The sequence below is a fragment of the Magnolia sinica genome, chromosome 9 (assembly GCF_029962835.1).
Source record: "Magnolia sinica isolate HGM2019 chromosome 9, MsV1, whole genome shotgun sequence".
NCBI classification, from domain to species: Eukaryota; Viridiplantae; Streptophyta; class Magnoliopsida; order Magnoliales; family Magnoliaceae; genus Magnolia; species Magnolia sinica.
In genome coordinates, this window is record NC_080581.1 from 31,031,432 (window position 1) to 31,043,451 (window position 12,020).

Genomic DNA, 12,020 nt, shown 5'->3' on the forward strand with positions numbered 1-12,020 from the left:
GAGGATTTACAAAAAAAAAAAAAAAAAAAAATCAAGGTGGGCCCTACATGGTTAGGTAACACCCACTAAGGGAGAGTGGATTAGGTGCGGCCCCGACGTCACCCAACACAGTGTGGTCCTAACTGTGGGGCACCTTGATGATGTGTTGTATATCCATTATGTCCCTCTATTTCTCTAGCTTATTTTTGGGCGGGGTATAAAAAATTATGACAATTTAAATCTTAGGTAGACCACACCATTGGAAAGACTGGTAATATAGTGCCTTGCCATTAAAAATTATAAGGAGCTCGTCGTAAAGTTTTATTAGTGTTTATTTGCAATCCAACTTGTTGATAATGTAAAGAAGATCCAGATGAAGGGAAATTACAAAGATCAAATTGATCAAAAACTTGTGGCCTTCAAAAGGTTTTTAATGGTTATTCATCACTGTTTTGATTGGTATGGCCCACCTGAGATTTGAAACTTTTTATGATTTGGAATCACAACTTAAAATATGATGGAAAAACATATAGATGGGGTCAATATATAGAAAATATATCAAGGTAGGCTCTGCACGGTTAGGGTAACACCCATGAATGAGTTGGAAATGGTACTATAAGGTCGACCTCATGGGAACTTCCCATGAGGTTGAGCGGTGTGGGCCTCACCATGATGTGTGTAGAACATCAACACCATGCATTTGATGTGTCACCTTTAGTTTGTGGGAAATCCCAAAAATCACTTGTATACGAAATTCAGGTGGGCCATAACATCTAAAACTATGTGAAAGACATCCCTAAAACATATAAAAACACTTGGTGGGGCCCACATGAGTTTTGTATGTGGCTGAAACATGGTCTGACCCCTCATCCAAGTGGGACACACATAATGAATGGGCTGGATCTATGAACCACATCTTGGTGGGCCTAATAAATGATTATGAATGTTTTAATGGGAGGGTAACCCCTCTCAACTATAGTATGTGGTGTGGCACACCCAAGTCATGGATTGACTTTATTTTTAAGCCTATGGCCCACCATCTGATTGATGGGACAGAACCAAAGTTCAAGTGGACCCCACCATAGAAAAGAGTGGGACAGTGGCACCCACCGTTGAAACCTTCTTATGCCCCATCATGATGTTTATTTGAAATCCAACCTGTTTATAAATTATATAGACATGGAACAAGGAAAACATAAATATTAGCTTGATTGAAAACTTTTATAGCCTAAAGAAGTAGTGGGGGATTGAACATCTACCATTGAAACCCTTTTGGGTGTCAATGAAGTTTTGGATCAATATGATGTTTATTTTCTTCTTTGTCTAGCTCTTTGTGGCCTTACAAACAAATGTCATAGAAAATAAACATTATGTGGGCCCTAAGAATGTTTTAACAGTGAAAATCATTATTCCAGCTGCTATGTCTGGCGTAGTCCAATTGAGCTTTGGTTATGATTTGTTTTTTTGGCTAATGCTCTAAAATGATAAAAATGTATAAACGGTTTGGATATAATAAATACATCATTTTGAGCCATGTAATTTTGATCTCATTTGAACCGGTCGTACAACTCGGAACTCGAGGAGAGTCGGCGCTTGTCTTCGCAATCTCTCTCTCGCCCTAATCCACACACACACACACACACTCTCTCTCTCTCTCTCTCTCTCTCTCTCTCTCTCTCTCTCTCTCTCTCCACCCACGATCTAGACTCTTGCTGAACGCCCTACCCACACACGACCCCTCTCTCTCTCTCTCTCTCTCTCTCTCTCTCTCTCTCTCTCTCTCTCTGAAGCTTGGTTGAAGGCTAGCTCAATCCTTGGATGTGAGGTATTTCTCTCTCAATCTCAATGCCGATTTAGGAATTTGGAGATTTAGAAATTTGTGGATTCCCGATTCGATGTGGACCCTCATTTAGGGATTTGGGGATTTTAGGGGTTACAGGTTTGAATGTGGACCCCAAATTGGTGTTTTTCTAATATTACAAAGGAATTTTGGAATTGGAAATTTCACCTTCTGTCTTTTATTTATTTATTTCTCCTCTTTATTGACATTTACAAACATCTAAATTTGGAATTCATGCATAGGAGCAGTTTGAATCTGATTTTTTGCTTTTCTTGTGTATGGTTGAACGATCAAGCTGCTGATTTTTCTGACATGTTGCATATGCTGGTTATGTTATGCTTAAATCAATGATGCTATAATTTAATAAGAGTTGATGGGGTTTGAACATATGCATCTGTAGGCTTGACATTATTGGAATGGTGATCCGGCCATATTAATAACCTGTGTTACTTACTGTGTCCCCACCTATTGTGTTGTACATGGTGCCCATGATCGATGACATCTTTTCATTTTTGTTGGATGTGTTTCATCTTAGTCACTATAGTTTTTTCTTTCTCCAAAATGAAATATTGAGGGCTATGTTTCATGGATGTGAAGTCTTGAACAAAATTTTGAGTCATAAGCAAACGAATTCGCTTTTTGGCTTTCTGGATAGGTTTAATCCATATATGAGTTCGAAAAACCTCTAATCAGTTGAATTCAGTATGGGATTGGATTGTATGGAAGTGATGTATGTCTCTGGTTTCTTTTTATTTAAGTTTAGGACATGGTGATTATTTAGTTACATTTTGGCATGACAAGGGTGCCTGAGCTAAATTTATACAAGTTTATGTGAGAGAACAACGATATCAAAAGCAGAGTATCTTATATGGATGTGATTTGCTAAATACTATCTATCAGCAAATAAATATAATATGTTTGCATTTACTTCCTGTTGCATTTCTGCTTATGACATTATTGCTTGTTTCGTCGAATGAAATATACATTTCTAAAATGGATCAAAGAACTTGGTGTTTTCACCATTCATCTGCATAAGCATTACATTGTTGATCTGATTCAAGAATAATTTCCATGTATTTCACCTTTGCTTCCTCTTTTTATAATTAAACATACATATAAGCTATAATCTGTATTCTTTTTTGCATCTTATCACTCCTTTACAGACAATACTGGGGGCTAGGCTTGTTTAGAGCCGGATTTTCAAAAGGAATAAGTGGGATATTTTTGCTTGAAAATTGGAAATCCTTAGTAACGTGCTAGATGTGGTTCATCTCCATGAATAAGGATGCGTTTGTGTTCATGTGTTGGCTAAAGAGTTTCGCAAATCATAGATCCCTGATGTCCCTGCTAACATTTTTCGAAGGTTTAGGACATCTCGAGTTGAATGGCATAATGGCATTATTCTATGCACATTAAATTCTTTGAAAGATTGTTTCTACTCAGCTGGAATGCATCTTGTTACTTTTTCGGGTGTGTTCTTGCATAGCTTTTCCTTCAGGGGCAACCGTCGTTTGTATGAGGATATCTACTTGCATAATTTAATAATTTCAACTAATAATTAGGATATTGTGATGCAGGACAATTAACCACTTGCTCTAAAAGCTCGAACTGTTAGAGCATAGCGAATCAATCCCTTTATCTCATAGCCCAGGCGCCACATCTCATGGGTTAGGGCCTCGGCCGAACCCCCCTCGTGGGCCCCAAATCAAATGGGTACTGCCTCACACGAGCCACCCACCTCTCACGGGTGGGGGCTGCCTCACATGAGCCACCTACCTCACATGGGCAGCCCACCCCGAGTGTGTCCTCGCATCCCACAAGCTACCTCACTCGAGCCCGGTGTGAAATGCCCCTGCATTAATCACTCCTGATGAGGAGTCTCGAACATGAGACCTCCCTCATGATGGGTACCGCCCACCCCGAGTGTGCCCCTGCATCCCACAGGCAACCCCACTTTAGCCCGGTGTGAAAATGCCCTTGCATTAATCACTCCTGGTGAGGAGTCTCGAATACAAGACCTCCCACTCTGATACCAATTTGATGTAGGACAATTAATCACTTGCTCTAAAAGCTCGAACTGCTAGAGTATGGCGAATCAATCCCTTTATCTCATAGTCCAAGCCCCACATCTCATGGGTTAGGACCTCGGCCGAATCCCCCCCACTTGGGCCCCAAATCACATGAGTACTGCCTCACACGAGTCACCCACCTCTCACGGGCCTGCCCCACACAAGCCTCCCACCCCAAGTGTGTCCCCGCATCCCACAGGCTACCCCACTTGAGCTCGGTGTGAAATGCCCCTACATTATATTGTTACTGAAAGAAATCAGTTCAGGTGCACCATCTATCCTTGTTATTTCTATATTGAATTTATAGATAAAGTATTCAGCATAAAGAAAAAAGAAATTGGACAAATATGATTGTAGGACTTCATATACTGTCTTCGTGTTTTTTTTTTTCCAGCATCGTAGACTTTATACCACCGCTAAGGAAGCGTATGGATGTTTTGAATCCCTATGTCTGCCAATTTCTGGTGGGATGGATCACTGTACTGGACAGAGTTCTTGATACTGATATTCTTGGTTTTCTTCTAGATTTTCTTGATGGCAATTGTGACATTTAACAAGCTCCTTTAAGCTATATCTTATTTTGCAACTTGAATTTACGTGCTGACTCATAGTGCATCAAATGTTCTGGTTTGTTCAACTTGTTAAGTGATTCCAGCCATGAAATATGCAACAGGCTGATTCCACACTTTCTGAATTTTTCCAGGAGAAAAAACTCTCCAGTAAGACTTCAATTCTCCATCTAAGGCAGTTCTTATATCTTATATAAGAAACTTGACGATTTTTCTTCCTTATAATGTCCCCCCCCCCCCCCCTATGGCTTAATCTAGACAAGAAAATGCTGTTAGATAGTTCTTTTTATGAGCAGAATGGTGGTAGAGATCCATATTTATTTGACCAAGCATTTTAAAAAAGAAAAGATTTCCTTTTAAATCAGTATGGTTCACTTGTCTTGTAATTTTTCTGACTTAAACAGTGCTACTCTGAACTCTGTAGATTATGGTCGCATGGCTGAAATATTGGTACAGAGGGCAGCTTCTTCCGATGAATTTACCTGTCTGTGTGCGGTCACATGGGTAGGGAGATAGGCTTAACATAAAATTCATTAAGCAATTTGTCATGTTATAGTATCTCTATTTCATTTCACTTTCCTAGTATATTGTTCTGCTTTATGTTCTATTTGGAAAGGATGAATGTTTCTTTGTTTGATGGCTAATTATTTGAAATCGACAAAGGATTATAATATGTTTAGCCACATATATGGTGGATGAATTGGGGATTTGCAACCAACGGACAGGAATTCATCCCGTCGGGCACTGATCCTGGTGTAATTCATGATTACAGGAAAGGATCTTCCCACCATGGATTTTCCTACCAGACTCAAGATTGCATTAGGATCGGCTAAAGGACTCGCCTACCTTCACGAAGATTGTAAGTAATTCACATTTCTCTGTGTATGTACGTGCATATGTATCAGAATGTTTCAATATGCCTCAATGGACCATAACCCCACCCTCCACCTTCCTACACATGCACACGTGCAACATTTGTGTGACATCCGAGCCATCCAAATGGTAGGTCCACAGCTCAGCACATAAATCATGACAGGCCACTCAAACATTATCGAACCAGATTGGACGAGTCAGCAATACATGATATTAATTCTCTACTTTCCTTTTATATTTTTCCTCTCTTTACTTGCCAGGCCACCTGAAGATTATACATCGTGATATTCAAACTGCCAACATTCTCTTGGACAACAATTTTGATGCCACGGTGAGTGCACAATTCTCACACATACCCCACTTTGTAAATTCCAGGTGGTGAGTTCAACTAGTTTATTTTTCTTCAGTGCTCTTTCATGCGCATGTATGTGTTTTTTAAAATTATTTTCTATGGGTCATTGATTTCGGCCGAACAAAGAACTCAATATTTCTTCATATTTGACAAAACCTAAGATTCCCTTCCCTTTTAGAAGGAAACAAGATGAATTTGGAGCACCTAAAAAGTCAGCCATTAGCCACTTTGTCGTTTCTGTTTTTTCAAGGAAAAAGCTCACATTATTGAGTGGATCGCTATTCCATTTTAATAGTTCTTTGTTTGTTTTAGGTTGTTGCAGCTTCATCTTCCCATGAATCAATACATTTTTTCTTCTTGTTTTTGGTGGGCAACAACAGCATGGATGGGGAAGGATATATCAGAACTTGGTTATTGCAGTCGGGTACTTTTTTTACTCCATGTTATTGGATGAACACTGAATCCTGTTGGAGGGCTTAAAATGTGATACACACGGTTCTTTTAACAGTTCTTTTAATATTGTTTCAAACCAGATTCTACCAATCTGAACCTTACAAATAAAAAATAAAAAATAAAAATCCTGCTAGTCTTTGGTATTTGCCTTTATTTTCAATCAGATTAGGGAACTCGTTTATTTTCAATTAGATTTAAAGGGAGGATGAGTTACCACCATTTTCTAAATAGTTAAAAACTAACATAGAAGTCTTGGTCCTCGAAAGAAGTTTTAGGAATGAGATAACAACATTAACAGAAATTCGCCATCATAACATTGTGAAGCTTTATGACTTCTGTTCCCATGCTCAGTGCTCATTTCTAGTGTAAGAGTACATGGAAAGGGAAGGCTTAGCAAGCATCCTAAGCAACAACGCAGGACTGGACTCTTAAGGATGAAGGTTATTGAAGGTGTGGCCCATGTTTTATCTTACGTGCACCATGATTACACCCCGTCGATTGTCCATTGAGACCTATCAAGCAACAACATTCTGTTGAATTCAGAAATTGAGGCTTGTGTCTCTTACCTTTAGAACTAATTGTATTATTGCTTAAACCAATTCCTCCAATTGGACTACACTCGCAGGCACTTACGGATACATTGCTCTAGGTTAGTTGCTAAGTACATTCTCCACACTTGAATAGTTTTCTTAATTATTAGTTTTTATTTTTCTTATGCTTTTCTATCTCAATTATTTTCTCATCCTTGGCTGTAACTTTAGAAGTTGTTCTCTTTGCTTTTCAAGAGCTAAATTGTTTGATGATACTCTAGTTTCAGTCTCAAATTGTTTAATACTGTATATTTTTTCAGATCAATGGCAATTCAATATTTATGACTGATAACTTCAAGGAATTTATGGTAAAAAGCCAAGTAAACGACCCAAATCTTGGGATTGCATTTATCACTTTATCAAATGTGTTTATATAAAACTCATGCAATGTCTCTTAATGTTCAGGACTATCATGCTAGCATTCATGATGCAACATCAATGGAAGCACAAGTTATTATCATCTTTACCATTTCTCTTTTGTTTTAATTGTGTTTTGTTTCATTTGTATGTTTGTACAAATGTTGAGAATAAAAGTATCCCTTGGATTTGTATTTTAATTGATGGGATATAATTATGATGGTCATTTGTTTAGTTTTCAGTACAGATGATATTCTTTACATTACCTTATTTCATATATAGCTGACCCAATTTTGGCTATTTACTAAATATATAGTTAAGTTTGTTATTTAGGCCAATTGAGCATCCAAACACCCAAAATGATATTTAGTTTAGTTTCATATTCAGCCAAGTCTTTTGAATTTTATGAATGGGATTCTTATTAAACAATCATGTGAATTTTCTTTTGGATGAATATCAGGTGAGACAAATTAAAAGTATGCAGAGGTTTTAGCGACGGACCAAATCCGTCATATAATTTTTGTGACGAGCAATTGCCATGCAACAGGCCAAATCCATCATTAATTTGGTTTTTTGACGGATCAGGTCTGTCGCAAACTGACGATTTTGGCAATGACCTCCGGTTATTTGATACTTGTTCAGATTGCATGACAAGCTAAATACACAGGCGCTCAAAATTGCACACGTGTCATATATTAACACAAATAAAACTTGATAGATTTTCTTTGACTGTCACTATATCAAATTTACTTTTCTTAACAATTCTAGTCTCTTATTCACAGACTTGGACTCTTGTTCATGGGATTAAGGACTTAGATTTTCTTAACAATCCTATCCTCATATCTAATTATCCACCAATTCAATTGTTAGATAATCCGATAAGCTTGATTTTTAATTCACACTGGTTACATTTACACTGGTTACCATACTTTGGACCGTTTAATTTTAGTAGTTGCATGGTATATGTAAAATAATGTCTGTTAACTTCTAACTCCCTACGGACCATGCATCATACTCTGTTAGAGTATCAAAAGAAGCTGATTTCCCTGCAGCTAGTCCACCGTAATTAGGGGTATCAATGGGCCGGGCTCAAGCCAGAAAAATCAGAGTTTTGATTAAGATTGGCCCAAATACCCGGCCCTGAACAGTTTAAAATCTGGGCCGAGACTTACCCCTGCCCAGCCCATTGCCAGTCCTAACCAATAACCATAATGTATACTTTATATATATTCCATTCCTATATTTCTCACGGATCCAAAAATGCGGCAACTAAAACACTCAAATAGATCATAACACAAGAAAGAGCAGGGTTTGGGAGTCAGCAGTAAAAATTGCAAGGATAGCAGAAGTTTTGGACCAATCTGATTTTATTTATTTAAATTTTTTTTTTTCTCCCTTCGTCCAATTCATGGCGACCTCATGAATGGGTAACAACGCAGGCTGTAGAAAGGTTTTAACAATGAGCATCTTCAGTCTCGTTGTTTCTGCAGTGTGGTCTACTTAAGATTTAGACTTGGGATCATGCCCTAAATTTGGACGAATGAACATATATGAACAGCATAGATATAATGCATTCATCACAATGGTCACCACAAAGCTTAGGGTTGCTAGGCCCCGATTCTCATAGGGTTTGGATACTACAAGGAATGAGAAGTTTCAAGTTGTACCACAAGTTACTGTTCACCCAGAAGATAACTTCTAACCTATTAAATGGCACATCCACTCTTCAAATTGGTTGGGCCCACCATAAGGATCACATTATGTAAAAATAAGTCCCATTTTCTCATCACATGGGCAAGAAAAAGTAGATAATTTCTAGCCATTAGTAAATAGCAAAATAAAAGTGGTCTCCTTGATGGGCATAAGGTAAGTTTTGATCAAGGTGATCCTTATGATGGGGCTAACATATCATATATGTTGGATGTTTCATGAACATGAAATATTAGAAATTATTTTAATCCAACTGGTCGGACTCAAAACCTTCTCCCCTTAAACAGTCTAGGCTCTGCCTGAGGATTGCCTGCAGTGCCTCTCCTATGAATCGAAGCCGCTTGGTTACTACCCCGCTCAGTCCCTTAGCTGGTAAGGGTCACGTGTTCTGAGGGCGACAGTGATGTATGGTTTTCATCCACACCGTTCATCTATTTCTTCATAACAGTTTAGGTACAAGCCCAAAAATGAGGCAGTTCCAATGCTCATGTGGACCACGGTGGGGATTAAACACCTAACTTTGAAAACTTTTGAAGGGCCACAAAAGTATTGGATAAGCTGATATTTGTGTTATCCCTTCATTCGTGTCTATGTGAGCTTATATGAATAGGTTGGATGGCAATTAACCATTACAGTGGGCCTTAGGAAGGTTTCAGTAGGCGTCATTATCATTGCCACTTCCTGCAGTGTACTTGAACCTTGGATCTAATTCATTTTCAGGCTTGTAGAGCCCACCTTTGACGCGAACCATTCATCATGTGATGTGGGTGTCCATTATGTCGGCCCAGCATGGATGTGGGCCACTCATCATTAGGGGTGACCTTTGATGTGGACCATCCTTCATGTGGGCCCCCCTTTGATGTGGGTCATCTATCTTGTGATGCCCATTGGACCGTCCATCATATGGGCTCCACCTTTAATGTGGACTGTCCATTAGTGGGCCCATCCATCATTATGGCCCACCTCAATGTGGGCCATTCATCATGCAGGGCCTAACCTCAATGTGCACTGCCTATCATGCAGAGCCCACCATTGACGTGGACCATCCATCATGTAGGCTCACCTTTGAAGTAGGTTGTCCATTATACAGGTCCGCTTTGGATGTGGTTTATTTGTCGTTAGGGATTGACCTTAATGTGGACCATCCATTATGAGGGTCCACATTAATACATGGTCATCTATCATGTGGGGCCCATCTTTGATGTGGTCTGTCCATCGTGTGGGCCTCACCTTTGACCGGGACAGCGGACCTCCCTTGATAACGACCGTGGTTGAGTGAGAAAAGTATAAAAGTTAAGAAAAGAAGAAAAAGAAACTGAAAATATAACTTTATGATTTAAAATAAGTTAAAAAGTAATTTATTTGGTTGTATCCAAATAGGCCATTAATGGCTGGATTACTAAGCCATGGGTCCACATCCTTTGCAAAAAAATCCCATTACTTGGATGGCCCTAATCATTTAATTTTAGCTGTTGAATTTTGACAACCAAACTGACCAAACTGTACATGTAGTGTGTCACACATGTACACATAGTGCTTCGATCCAAAAATCAAATAGGTCCACCTATTAAATGGCCAATCCGCCTAAGTTTTAGGCTAGGGCACATGTATTAATGGAGTGCCTAATGATTGGCATGAATCTTTCATATGCATATATTCCCTGAGGCCGTCAACAGGTTGGGTTAATTCCATAGTACCTAAACTCCGTTTAATCGGGTCCAGATTTTGTTAAGGTTGGGTCCTTTCAAGTCTTATGTCTAATTATTTAAAACCCGGACTCAAATTCCTATGGTCTAATCAGTTTTAATAGTAAAGTTATATGTATTTAGGGGCCAACTCTCACCGGCTAGATTACTATGTAACTGGCTCCGCATCCTTGCCACATCTCATTAGATTGTAACACGTTTTTACCGTTTTCAGAACATATCATGTTTACTGGGCAGAAATAGTTCAACTCGCATTCAATTAAGAATATGATTAACATTGGGTGGGCTCATCGTGATGTTTATGTGAAATTCACCCCGACCATCGGTTGAGTCCATGTGAGGCCGAAGGTGAAAAAAATCAGCTTCATCCACATTTCAGGTGAACAACACAATTAGAAAGTGTATAAAGCAATACTTACCCCTCTAAATTGTTTCCCTTGGTGTGGTTTGTCTAAATTATGGATGGGACCTGAATTTTGGGTGTTGGGTCTAGATTTTGATTTGGCATCTAATGGATGGAGTGGATTTATATAACCATCATGGTAGGCCGTGAAAAAAAAAAAAAAGATTGACATCTCTTATAGTTTTATTGGTGTGGGATTAATTCACTGGTCAACTTATTTTCTGCCCTTAGCCTAACATGAATCAAGAGTGGGCGTAGCATAAAATTCCATTATTTTATAAATAAGAAATTTTACGAAATACTACCTCAATTATGTATTACTTACATCCGTCCTTCTTCTTTTTTTATTTTTTTTATTTTTTATTTTTTATTAACAAGCTACCCTATTCGGAGGTAAGTTGGGTCTGTCGTGCCTAGAAATCAGACCATTTAAATGGAAACGTCAAGGGAAACAATATCAAGGGCGAGCATTGTCCTCTACCCTGTTGGTCTACTTGAATCATAAAAAATGCTGAATTTTAAGCCCTTTACCTAAAATGGGGTGGATTTCACAGCCCACCCTAACCGCAACTTCCCTTTGTCAGAGCTTTCTGAAAAGGATGCTGAGTGCGTCCTACCTCGCCTGGCTCTAGCCACGAACAGGCAGATGGGGTGATGTATCTGCGTATCCACACTATCCATCCCTTTTCTCATATCATTTAAAGGTACGTGCCCAAAAATGAGTAAGATCCAACCCTCAAGTAGACCACACCACAAATAACTTTTGCATTTAATGCAACCCAATCTTACTATTTAGTGTGGCCCATTTGAACGTTGGATTTGTCTATTTTTTTAAGAAAAGTGACGACATAGATAAACAGATACATCATGGTGACCCATCCTCCTAATTGTGGCTAAAGCCCTCCTAATTGTGGCCAAAGACTGGCGGGGTAGGAGACAATGTGTGTAACAGGAATGTAAAGCGGGGTAGGGGGCAATGTGTGTAACAGGAATCCGGTCTTTCACAAGGGTTTATTCCACACCGCCCCATCCATTTTTTCCGTGGAATTTTAGATGAAATAAAACAGCCAGTTCGTTAACACTTAATTTTTTCACTTAAGGCGGAATTTGGAAAGCGTT

The 12,020-nt window shown here is 38.9% G+C and overlaps 1 protein-coding gene across 8 annotated transcripts; it reads left to right on the forward strand.

Annotated features, from left to right (window-relative positions):
- Positions 1 to 1,743: 1,743 nt before the first annotated feature.
- Positions 1,744 to 7,355, forward strand: LOC131256212 (proline-rich receptor-like protein kinase PERK4). Of its 8 annotated transcripts, XM_058257227.1 has the most exons (5): positions 4,133 to 4,607; positions 4,882 to 4,961; positions 5,230 to 5,316; positions 5,591 to 5,661; positions 5,995 to 6,545. In XM_058257227.1, exons 2-5 carry the CDS (start codon positions 4,958 to 4,960, stop codon positions 6,160 to 6,162), a joined length of 330 nt encoding a protein of 109 aa, XP_058113210.1. In that variant the 5' UTR covers positions 4,133 to 4,607; positions 4,882 to 4,957; the 3' UTR covers positions 6,163 to 6,545. The 8 variants fall into 8 exon arrangements, 3 of the variants coding, with proteins under 3 accessions (XP_058113210.1, XP_058113209.1, XP_058113211.1); XR_009176664.1 differs by lacking the exons at positions 5,591 to 5,661; positions 5,995 to 6,545 and adding an exon at positions 7,131 to 7,355; XR_009176663.1 differs by lacking the exons at positions 5,591 to 5,661; positions 5,995 to 6,545 and adding an exon at positions 7,131 to 7,180 and having other exon boundaries at positions 5,230 to 5,320.
- The last annotated feature ends 4,665 nt before the right edge of the window (positions 7,356 to 12,020 follow it).